A 12,713-nucleotide genomic window follows, 5' to 3' on the forward strand; every position below is an offset into this window, starting at 1 on the left:
TGGGTGAGTGCATGGAGCACTTTAGCAAAAGGCAAAGCTATTGCTGAGCATCAGAGATTGGACTGATTTTGAAAGGGCTTCTGTAACCCAAACATCTCCAAAATATTTACCTGCACAAACTTTAGTCCTTCCTGGCCCGCCTGGTATCCCACCGCTCAGAATGCCCTCACAGAGGAACAGCAGAGCCATAAATGCCTGATTTATGAGCAGGTTTGGGTTTTGCACAGAAGATGGAGGTCATCGTTTTGTACCTGCAGGGTTTGCAGCAGGAACACTTCTCTCCCAGCCAAGGAGCTGGGAAGTGGCATCCTACTGAATAATGAAACGCTTGTCTTGCCTTCAGCTTGAACAAAGGCTTGCAGGAAACTTTATATCACATTTCAAATGTCCCATGTGTTCCTAAACCTGCTCTGTGCGCGCTGCTCTTACATTATTTGGACTGTCAAGCCTCCACTTAGAAACATCATAGCATTTGAGAGCTGTGTGTCTGATGGGCCAAATTCTCAATGCAAATGTAACTGATGTGAATCAGCGTTGAAGTTTATCAGCTGATAACTCCTTCCACAAGCAGGCGTTTATCTCTGTAATCACTGAGCAGCTCCAAGTTTTAGGGATTGATCCTGGCACCCTTCTGTCATTTATTTTGAAGTCCATGCTGTGCGTGCGCTCTTCCATCCCTTCACTGCTTGATTTGTCTGCTCTGCCCTACGGCCATCAGCGTGGCCCCGTGTGCCCTGTTCCCCTCTTGGGGTTATGCCAATGCTGTGGGACTGAGAAAAAACAGCTGCACTTCGGTTCTTCTGTTGTTCAGAGATGCGGAGGCACTTCATAAACATTTACTAACCCACAGAATCATCCTAACAAATAGTTGAGGGCAATGTAGGGAATACATTTGTCATCGCTGAGAACGAGGCACCCCCTACAGCAGGGCGCATTTGCTGTTATAACATTGTGCAGAATCTGAGGAGCAGTTTCGTAAATGATGTCAAAAAATAACTGCAAGAACAGTTTATTTTGGCACGACAAAACCAGTGGATTTGGAATGCGAGCAGAACATTTGGTTAACACCCTGCTTTGAAGCAGGAGGAGTCTGGTTTCACAGCTCATTGAGAGAAACCCACCTCAGCCAGGAATGATTTGACAGGGTTGACAGGTTTCCTTTGCTGCCCTTATAAATCTGCACTCCCTCTACACTCGGTGCCCTTTGGTGGCAAAAAACAGCTGCCATTCTCCCAGCACTGTGTATCAGGCAGGCAGCCCAACCATAAATCCATCCCACTCCCCAGCAGGTAATCAGCATTGCAAACAAATTACCAGGAGATGCCAACGACCTCATCTAGAACCAGACATAGAAATGTAATGCTGTAAAGCATCCTACCTACCCCAGCAATATTTGGCTTCAGATGGTGGTTATGAGCCAGGAGGTCAAACTGTTAGCAATTATGTTTGGGTGCCAGGAGGGCTGTAGATCACATTTATGCGTTTCCTGGAAGGTTGAACACTCTTCAGAAAACAGCTACAAATGCTTAAATACATAGAGCAAAACTGAGCAAAAGCAGTGGTATTTTTATGGATACTGAAAGGCCTCTGTGAAAAAGGAATATTGTGGCAGCAAGTTCAGAGCAGGGTTTCGTCTTTAGTTTGGAAGGGCGTCAGTTTGGCTGTCTGTCAGTGTCAGTTTGGCTGTCTGTCAGTGTCACCCTGCCCTTGCCATTGCTGAACACTGAGGTGGCTGGTTGTTTTTTTGTTTTGCTGGTGGTTTTTCATGCTGTAAATCATGTGGGGAGGCCCCACCGTGCTCCATTCCATTTGTGTGAGCCCCGCTGCAGATGCAGCCCGTTGTGTTTGGAGACACACAGCAGTCGTTTCCAAACTGTGCCCCGTGAGCAGCTCAGTTCCTTCCTGGTATTTCGCAGCGTTAATGGTCTGAGAAAAAAGTGATGGAGTTGGGAAACTGTGACAAAAAATGCCTAATGTAGATACATTAGATACTGTATTAGATACTGTAGATACTGTAATGTAGATACATTAGATAATGTAAATAGATCTGCCTTTTACAAAACAGCTACAAGCTGAAGTGCTTGTGAAGAGCCTCATTGCACTCTGGGTTCCCTTTCTCAAAACATCCAGAAGAAAAACAGCTGCAGAAGTTGCCATTAAGGGGGAATCCACTGGTTAGAATGGGGAGAGACTTCAGGGCAACGTCCAGCCCTTGGTTTCTGACTCCTCAAGTGAACTGGAATTAATCTCTTCCCTCTTGTGTCTCAGTTTCTTCTCCTATAAAAGAGGAACGGTTATTTAGCTGCTCTGTCTCCAAGGGCTGTTGTGATACATAATTAATCTTTATAAATCATTCACTAATCTTTGAAGTAAAGGGGTCGTATTTAAGAGTACAAAGCAGCATAAGAGAACAGAAAAGGCACGTAGGAGCAGAGTGTTGGTTAATAAAGCTGTAGGTTTTCTGACTGTGCCATCTGCTAGGACACCGCTGCATCTTTTGGCATCGTGTAACATATCTCTTTTGTTCTGTGTCTCAGTCGTTGGTGTACGGCTGCTCAGCCAGAAGAAATGGCCCAAGCTGGAGGTCTGAAGCATCCCAAAGCTGGAGATAAGTGTATGGCTGCCTCAGGAACGGAGAGAAGCCAGGGTTGTGCTGAGCTGCCATGTCTCAGTGATCACGCTCCGTGGAAAGAGCGCTTCTATGAAAAGGTGCAGCAGAGGTCCCTGAGTCTGCAGGAGGCGAAGGTGAAGGCGATTCGTGCACGAAAGGCAGAAGAAGAAAAGGAAAACAAGCGAGAGCCCTGCGATGGGCTGTGCCAGGAGTGGTTCAGGAATGAGGAGGAGTCTCTGGATGCTCGCGCCTATTTGACTGACAAACTCCTACCGACGTTAATCCCAGGAGTGGAAAAACTGTTAATGGAAATGGAAAGGAAGGACATGCTGGTCCCAGGCACAGAGCATGCCAGATTTGACCCCATCACTTTTCTTGGGGAATATCTGATGAGACATAACCCGCAGTATGGCACCTGTACCAAAGCAGGCCCCTACCTGAGGGGACTGAATGTGGTCACAGAGGAGCTAAAAAGGGAGATCCCAGATACGGCATCAGAGAGGTGAGAGACCTGCAAGTGCGAGAGGCCGCAGGATCACAGCTGGTGTGCTGGGCTGTGCTCCACAAAAGGTGTGGGGTGGCAGAATGAGCCGCGTTGAGACGGCAACTGTCTGCCTGTTGTAAACATGAGGAGCAGAACAAACACAACATGTCACAGGGAACAGAACAGCAGTCCTTCCTGTCTAGGGCCATATGCCGCCCTCTGCAAGTATATAATTCCCCTTTAGACTCTATCTTAATTACACACGTGGGGTGTAAACTACTTCCAAGCCAACCTAGGTTAGTGACAGCAGTTTTTAGGTACAGTGTCAGTATCAAAGCTCTATGGACTCTTTCACACCATTTTTTTCCAAAGTTCTCCCAAACTCAGTTAACATGACTGCTTTAGTCATGCAGTCTGATAATGCCCTCATTTTAATTGCTCTTTTTATATAGAGATACAGAAGTGAACACTGTGTTTGTAGATGAACCTTTGGTGACTGAGAATGATGTCAAAATTACTCATTCACTCCCAGATCACCTATAGCTGTGTTTGTGTGTAATGACTCCTGTGTGAATGGCTCTCTTCTATTTGCATGAACAGCACATAGAGCTTGAAAATTGGTTTCGGGGTTTTGGTGTCGGGAATTAGGGAAGTAAAATGTTGACATGCCTTATGCATCGTCTCTACATGAAGGTAATTAAAGCTGCCAGTATTGTAATGAATAAAATAGTATGTTAAATATCTCTCTCTAGCTCTCTGAGTTTCTGTCTCCCTACATTTCTAGTGCACATCATAGGAGCACGCCCCATGTGAGTGCAACTGAAGCGGTGTGATGAGTGCCATGCAGTCACTTCATTCCTTGTTGCCTACAGATAAATTGTAACTGATTTATCGTGGTGCACACAACCATTTTTTTTTCTTTCCTTTTTTCTTTTCTTTCTGGAGATTCAGCTTGCAGTGTTGGCTTCCCGTGCCATGCCTTTGACCTCATCTTGTTACGCTGTGTGCACGTTTGGAGACAGATCCTCTGTAGCTGTGGGAGGTTCAGAACTGCTGCAGAGGAAGCGTCGCTCAAAGGCTGCAATCTCTGCCAAGGGGGTTTATGCAGCCAGAGCTGTCGCAGGCTTTGCATATCAGCTGGTTGTAGTATCATGGGATTTGCATTCTCGGTAGCTCAGGATTTACATATTTGTGATGGCTGTACTGAGGAATTTGCATAGGATTCTCAAACCACAGCAGTGCAGAGGATTGTATGTAGCACTGAGACGCCTGACGTGAGTCATTGGCTTTCTAAGCAGGAAGAAAATGTTAGCAGAGAAATGCCAGTTTGGGCTCAAAATCTCTCACATAAGCACTAGTAAGATGAAGAGTGAAATTCTGGCTGCAGAGAAGCTCCCGAAGCCTTGGCACTACCTTCAACACAGGCAGATTTCACTGCAGATTCCTTTCTGAAGCTTACCAGTCCTTCCTCGGGCTTCTCTCCTTAACCATAGCCTGACTGGGAGTCAAAGAATGAGGGAGAACAGATGGGAGAAAATCCTTATCTAAATGGATGGATACCTTAAAGCAGAGGCTGTATTTTGTTCGGGGATGGGAGTCCTTCAGTCTGAGTCAGCCGTCCTTGTGTGGGAGTCAGGCGGCTGTCTCCATGAGGGAACATGTTTCATTCTGCAGTGAGAACACCCTACCACCATCATCTCCTATTTGCTGGAACTGCCTGACACTGAGCTGAGCTCTCTTTAAAATCACAGGATTTAGTAACTCACTCTTGAAACTGCATCAACTGAGAGAGTTGTGCCCCAAATCTCAAGTGATGCTTTGGACGTAAATGTGCTTTTACTAAAAGGACAAGAATTTCACTAACATATTTCCTTTGTTTTTATTCTTCAGGAGTGGTTTAACCTCTCTTCTTTCAGCTGGTGTGTGATGGTATTGTCTAAATCATATTCCTATGTCCTACAGGCTGGCCAGGATGAAATCTGAGGCAAAAACCAAACTTAAGGAAAGAGAGCAGGCAGACAGAATGAAGTGCCAGCAGAAAGAGATGAGAAAAGCAGCGCTGGCAACTCAGTTCAAAGAATGGAGAGCGGATGTCAGTGGCAGAATACCAGTTGCACTGGTAACCAGGCTTGATATTTGGTAACACACTGCTATGGTCATTGCAGGTGGGAGGAAGGGCGAGCTGGTGATGGTGCAGTCTGCCCTGGAGAAGCACTCTGCAGTGGAGGGTTGGCAGTGCTTGGTAGAGACCCTGACGTCCCTTGGGTCAGGGTGCAGGTTGGTGTCTGACACCTCACCAAACCCCAGGAGAACGCAGAAAGGCTGCAGTGCATTCCCTGCAGATGGAGCCAGATGCACCTGCAGGCACAGGGCAGCCAGCCTTGCTCTCCTCTGGGCCCAATTACATCTTCTTTCTAGCCCTATGACTCATACAGATTGACACCAGAGCTTGTAAGAGATGAGATTTGAACTCATCTTAATGATCTCTCGGAACGAGCATCCTTCTTCCAAGTCACACGAGCCCTCTAGGAAATTGCCCTGTGTTTACATGCACAGCAATGCAAACAGAGCCTACATTTAGCAGGGCCTTCCCATTTGAAGTGAGGAGTGTGGCTGCCCCATACAGCTGTCCCACATGGCTGATTACTCAGCATGGTTTACTTCAGCATTTGCCAGCCGCTGTCTGCATGAAGCAGTCCTCTGTTACTTTGATTTCTAGATTCAGAGTGCATTGAAGATTTTTCTGGATGTCTGTGCTTCTACTCCCATAGACGCAAGAAAAGGTAAATTTTTTATGTCTTTAGTTTTATATTAATGACTGACAGTTGTTTAGGGTTTAAGGATGAAACTTGCTTCACATCGCACCAAGGAGCACATCTTGTCTAGCTGTTGTCTTTCCCAATCCCATCACAGGGGCCTCTGTATCAGCACAGAAAGGTTTTCCATAATTCTCATCCCATTTATGGCTCACACTTGACCTCTCTGAATAATGATGATTGGGTAGATAGAGACAGGAATATTGAAGTGGCAACATTCAGCCTGCTGCCAGCCTTTTGCATAGATAGCCCATAATGATCATCGGTGATAACAAATCTGCCTTTGCTAGAAGCAGGGCATTTCCAGAGGGTATTTCTGCTTGCTGCTGAAGTAACCTCTGTCTCAAGCTCGCCCCGCTCAGCCCTTTCTAATTAATGAACTGCTCCTCTGAGCAATCATCCTTCATGGGCAGTGCATGGTGTGAATGCCAAACAGAGCCTAAATGCTTCTGGTGCAGAGATTTCCAGTGCAAACAGATCCTGGGACATAGAGCTGAGAAGGAGGTTTCTGTCTGGGTGCTGGCTCTGCAGACACAAGAGGTGCTTCATGTTATGTTCACTGACACCATGCTTCATTTCTCTGTATTTAATTTAATTGCACTCCCAGTATATATAGTAATGGAACACTAAACTTTGCTTTATAGTTAAGCAACAAAGGTAAATGCATCCCATGGCAAATGCTCTCGTTACCCCTGATGTATTGTGGGATAAAAAACAGGAAAGTGATCCCAACAGAAATAGCGTGTTGGCCTCAAAGGCCTCCGTGAGAAATGTGTGCAGATGTTTGATATCTTCCCAGTTCCTTCAGCAGCCCACCAGCAGATAGTTTTGAATATCATCGTTGATAAAATGTTTCCTGCAGAGCTATTTGGGAAGATCACTGTGATTTTCACACTCCACTCTTGTGAAGCAGAACTGATGTCCCCAAAACGTTCGGGCATTTTCATCTGTTCAATCAAAACTAATTTCTTTCCTCACATAATTGGTGGTAACTGCTGTTAAAATGGTTGAAATTGCACCAACATCTGTCAAGAATAAATACAAACGAACTGTTCTGAATAGGGGAGTGCAGATTCCCAGCAAGAGAAATATTCTCAGTAAGAACCAGATTTAGATAGCCTCTCTGCAGCCAGACCCTCCACATCCTTGTCACTTCCAGCTGCAGTGTAAGACAGCCTCAGATGCATGTAGTCCAACACGAGGAGTTAATGCAGCATACTGCATGCACAGATGTGTGTACAATGCAAAGCACAAACCTCCTGAACCAACATCCCTTCATTTTTTGCTTGCAGCCTATGAGAGGAAGCTGGAGATCACAGACACCTGGGGGAAAAACGTGAACGTTGATGAATTCATAGAGGTAAGAAATGGAAAGAAGGGTTTCTGATCAGAAGGTGATGTTCACCACAAGGCAGTACTGTTTCCCCATGGACAGTTGAGTGAGTGAAGGGCTTTGGTTTTCTGCAGCACCCCTGGTAACTGATGAGGGTCTAAGAAATTAGGACAATTCGTGTTCCATCCCCATCCTCTGCTGTCACAACGCTTTCATCCAGGCCAGCATCAGAGGCACCGTTTGCTTTCCTCAGCCCTGCTGGGCAGTTATCCTAACAGCAGTGGTCTTCAGAACACCCCTCTCAGCCCCTTTGCAGAGCTCCCAGTCCCACTGCCACCTGTGCACTGCAAGGACACACACTGTGATCCCCTCCTGAAGTCACATTTTGCAATGGCTGCACGAGAGTTGTGGTGTGCCCATATAACCAATTAGCCTGAGGTAATTAATACAGTCCCCAGTGTATAATTATTTCTGATGAAACTCCGCAAGCCATAGGAAACCCTCACGAGTGATGAGAAGCTCTATGTTTTCAGCCCTGAACTGGCCTGAAACCTAACCAGGCTGTAACAAATGGCTGAAGGCTTTGTGAAGGATAACCAGGATGGCAAACAGGCAGTTGTAAAATCAAAAGCTGTCACTGAGAAACATCAGAAGCGTGTTTGTAACTTTCCAAAGCCACTGAAAGTGTCACCTCATTACTCCACTCTTCATCGGTCTGAAAACAACCAAATCAGTTCCAGCTAAATTATTGCAAAGCTTTCCAGGCCAGGGCTTCAGCCACCATTTCTCCCTGTGACAGAGCTGCATTTCACAGCTGGGTTATTAAACTTGGGAGAAGAAGTTTGGGATGGAAATGATGACAGCCTGGAGTGCAGCAGTGCTGGTGGGTGCTGTTATGGTAATTAAAAACAGGGCACAAAGCTGTGCAGATGAGTCTCCAGCAGCCACGTGTGATTTTTTGTGCTTTCTTTGCTCTCCGGAGATTCACACATTCAGCATTTTGCACAGAAATACATTTTTATGATAGCTTGTTGATGGCTTTTTTAAGCACAAAGTGAAATATTTTTAAATGTAACCTCGGAATAACTGCATTTAATTCAGGGCTCTGTTGTGGATAATGGGAGCCCAGAGAATTGCTTGCTGTTAGGGAAGCGCAGCATGGATGCATAACCTCGATGGAAGGTGTGCAGCACCGAATGAACCAACAGAGAAATGCTCTCAAGTATTTTCTGTCTGCCTGTTATTGTAACTCAATGAAAGATAGGAGACCAGAGGGGAGATGTGCAATAGGCACAGGCTGCCGGGCTGTGCAGCTGCTGTCCTCAGAGCACATCCTGTGCTCCTGCTTCCATGCGGTCGTGATGGAACCAAGCGATGGGCTTGCATGGCTTCCCTCAGGAAACACAGCACAGCCACAGATCTTGTCTTCAGCACAGTGCTGTCCCCAGTCCTCAGCCACTACCTGCCTTTGCATCACCCAGGCTAAGGGCTGCTCCCTCCCCATGCCCATCTTTGGCCTTTTCATGTGTGGAAGGCATTGCTTTTTAATGGAACTTCACATGAATTGGCCTTTTTACTTTTCCTTCCTTGAATTCAGTGCAGCTTTTGGTCACAGGCTGTTAGAAACTCTGGACAGACCTCATGCACTTGATTTACTTATCTGTAAATGTGAAGTTCAGCATGCAGAACTTCCAGCACTCTGACACCAAGGGAAATGCTCACATGGCTTTATGGGGTCCAAATCAGGCTTTACAGGTGAGGTTATTCTTCATGAGTGCATATGGCTTGCTCGGTTCCCATTGAGATCAGTAGGAACAAAAAGCAAAACATCACTGTTGATGATAGTGCATTGACGGCGCAGCCTCACACTGGATAGCAGTGAGGAGGCGTGAGCTTTCTTCTGAGGAGTGCCCGAATCTCTTGGTTACTAATGAACAAATGTGCACTGATCACATGTGCAATATTTCACCCTCCAGAGTGCTCTACACACATCAGCTAAGGAAAGCTTGCAGCTCCACAACAGTTCCTCCTGCCCCCACAGCCCGACAGACACTTCTAAGCAACGTTCTGAGGGGCTGTCAGACAGCAGTGTTAATACACAGGGCTCTGTGTGTGTCACCAGGATGACACACCAAACAACACGCTGCTTCCCAGCTGCCTGCCCATAGGATCGCTGGCACAGAGCTCCGGGCTGCAGCTCTGTCAGTGCACACAGCCCCAGCTCCATCACCTCCTCTCCAGCCCCCCGTGCCCTTCCTTTTGTGCTGAGATGCAGGAAGAGCTCACACTGCATCAGGAGCCATTCTTTGCCCCCAGCCGCCCTTCAAGCTGTGGGCTGCTGCTCTTCTGCTCTTTCTCTGCTCCCATGTATTTGGATATTATGCAGTACAACACGAATAATACTACAAATGTTAATATTTCAGGTTGGAGATGCCTGTGTGGCGTTTCAGCAAGCTCAGGGTGCTCTGGCACTTACATCAAGTATCCGTGATCTAAAAACAGGATAAGGAGAAACATTGTGTGTTCTGCACATTCTTCTCTTTCCCTTCCCCACCACTGCAGCCCAGCAACCTGCTGTAGTAACTCAGCTCAGGGTTTGGGGCTGTGGTTTGCTCTGATGGCTGTCGTTATTTATGTCACACACACCGCATTTTTAGAACCATACTGTTTTTGCTCATAAAAACCACATGACTATAAATCCAAAGTGTTAAAATGTCTCCAAGGCTGGAGCTCAAAATAAATCTCAAGTCGGCAGTACTCCCTGTGTCAGAGGGCTGGGATGGCAGCAGGCTCATATGCAAGAAGTTCTTTCCTTTTCTTACTGTGTCCAGAGCGCTCCTCTAAACACTGCAAGGATGGGCTGTGGTCAGCTGTGGCATTAGAGACCTCAGTGAATGTCAGATCTGCAAAAATGAGTGGCTCAGCTTGCCTTGTTGGGAGCGGAGTCAGGAGCACTAAATGTTACAGAAAGCTCAGAGAATGTGTCTGCTGCCTCCTGAGGTGTCCTATCTGAGGCACTGATGCTCCACAGGAGGGATTCTGATGTGGTTGCTAATCCCTGGACCAGGACCTCACCCAGCAGCACGTTGGGCTTGTTGGGAGAACAGTGCTGCTTCTGCAAGGAAGAGCAAAGCGAGCGGTGCAGTGCCCATGCACTGAGTCTGCATCGCATTGGCAGGCTGATGTGCTTACAAAGCCCTGCACTTTTCATTCCAAGTGATCGATTCTGAAGAGTTGAACTAATGGTGAAAATGCTTGGGGGATGCCAATGGCTTACACTACTGCTTTCTCTCCATAGTTTGTCCATTCCTACACGGAGAACTTTCCAAATGATGCATTCCAAGGGGTCCTGAAGCATCTCAGTCAGTGTGCTGCTGACTTCCAAGAATCCATCAGGCGTGATACATGCAGGCAGATGTTTACTGATCTCTTCCTACATTGTGATCGTGGACAGGTAAGCAAAGCAGCTCCCAACCTGATTTCACTGCTTCCACTTTGGTATTTCTCTGGGTCGCTGCCTTGTTGTGGTTCGTTCCTCCAAAAACTTTGGCCACTGCACAGCAAACAGTTGCCATTGTTCTGCAGTTCTCTACATATATGGCATATTCCATTCAGCACTCCTCTAATAATCCTCACAGCTGTCCTACCCAGAATGGACGAATGTGCTCTATGATGTCATGCTGAAAATGTCATTAGCTCCAAGAGAACAGAATCACAGAGCACATTTTGACACCAATGCTGTGTTTTAGAGAATGGCAGCAAGCTGCTATTTCAGGATGAGGAAAGAAATGTGTCCATTACTCAGTCAGAAGACATTTCATTTTCCTATTGCTCTATCAGTAGCTGAGCTGTGATGGTTTCTCCTGGGCAGAGCAATGTATAAGACTGAGTCCCATCACCAGCATGCATTCTGAAAGGTTCCCTTTTTCCCCTTTCATGTTTTAGTGTGGCTTTCTTCCTGTTAATTCTGTGGCAGTAATCACCACATCCACCCACAGAGGAGATAAACGATGCACACTGACCCACGGACATGCACCATTCTCAGTGTGCCCCATCACCTGTAGCACCCACTCTGCAAAGCACAGCAGAGCAGTTGTTTCAGCTCCTGATTGCCATTCATCCGGCAGCAGGCAGTTATTCCAGTCTGCATGGCGAGCATGGCTGGCCATCAGAGAGCTGCAATTAGGGCTGAGAAAGCAGTGTTTGAATTACACTCAGATTAGAAGGCACCCACATGCTTGTGATGATGATTTCGGATGCACGCATGCGGAAGGATGGCAGCTCAGTGTGAACTGCCTGAGCTGTGCAGCAAGGCAGGACCTCCCCAAGGCAGCATCACAACATGGATGAGTCACCATCTGAACGCCCCCAAAGTACAACAAAGTCTGCCCTCTCATTACCTTTCCAAGCACCCATCCCCACCTTGCTCACCACCAAGCTCATGGTGGGGCTGAGGATCCACACCTCGTGTTTCCAGAAGAGCAATCAGGCAGTCAGACACCGACCTGTCGCTCATTAAATGGCAAGTCTGCTTTTGTCTGCATCAGTAAAGGAATTACACGTGGATCAGAGAGCTGAGCTGAAAACAACCACAGATCATCACCTGCCAGCATCGAGGTGACGAGGAAAGGAGGTCAGCACACTCTCCGTTCCTCACAGTTGGCACTGAAAGCAAAGCCGAGCTTTGGGCAGTTGTACAAACACAGATGGCCCGCTGTTATTTATATGGGCTCTGTACCTGTCCTGCTGATAAGCAAGTCAGTGCAAGGGGTTGGGATGCAGCAATCGTTCTTTGGGCTCTTTTTAATAAGGCTTTATTCATTGATTTACATCTTCTATAAAATGAAGCTTTGCATTAGCGCTGCCAGCTTCAAGGCAGCCTCCAGACGATTGTGATAAGTGACAGCTGAAGAAATGCGAAGAGCAAATTAAGTGTGTACAATGGAAACACTGAATGTAGAATCCAAATATTACAGAGTCATCTGATAACATCCACGTATTTTTGTGTTTGTGTATGGAATCACAGGATCACAGAGTCGTTCCGGTTGGAAAAGATCTCTCAGATCCCTGTGTCCATCCTCACCATGCCCACTGATCACAGCCCTCAGTGCCACATCCCACAGCTCTGGGACACCTCCAGGGATGGGGATCCCCCCTTCCTGTGCAGCTGTGCCACTGCAGCACCACTCTTTGGAGAAGAAATTTCCCCTAATATCCAACCTGAACCTCCCCTGGTACAACGTGAGGCCATTCCCTATTAAATAGATGTGTCCCTACTAAATGGATGCAGAATTCAATATGATCCATTCAATTGCAAGACAGAATCACAAGTCAGTGAGTCCTGCCCTTTCTCCTCTAAGTGCAAAATGTGAAAAGGAAATCAATAATTTGAAAGCAAAGCTACCTGCCACAAATAAACGGGAGCAAATCTGTTAGCTAATTAACTACTGTAGCTCACTAATGGGAGGA

The 12,713-nt window shown here is 46.7% G+C and overlaps 1 protein-coding gene across 1 annotated transcript in view; it reads left to right on the forward strand.

Moving 5' to 3' along the window:
• The window catches only part of EFCAB5 (EF-hand calcium binding domain 5), a gene marked incomplete at both ends in the record, with an annotated part of 29,741 nt that overhangs the window by 2,735 nt on the left and 14,293 nt on the right, over nt 1–12,713 (forward strand). The window contains 5 exons of the mRNA XM_079545301.1: nt 2,538–3,113; nt 5,058–5,214; nt 5,815–5,878; nt 7,204–7,271; nt 10,543–10,698. Coding sequence (XP_079401427.1) covers nt 2,538–3,113; nt 5,058–5,214; nt 5,815–5,878; nt 7,204–7,271; nt 10,543–10,698 — 1,021 coding nt within the window. The remainder of the gene's footprint in view (nt 1–2,537; nt 3,114–5,057; nt 5,215–5,814; nt 5,879–7,203; nt 7,272–10,542; nt 10,699–12,713) is intronic.

This window comes from Tetrao urogallus (assembly GCF_951394365.1).
Source record: "Tetrao urogallus genome assembly, chromosome: 20".
NCBI lineage: Eukaryota > Metazoa > Chordata > Aves > Galliformes > Phasianidae > Tetrao > Tetrao urogallus.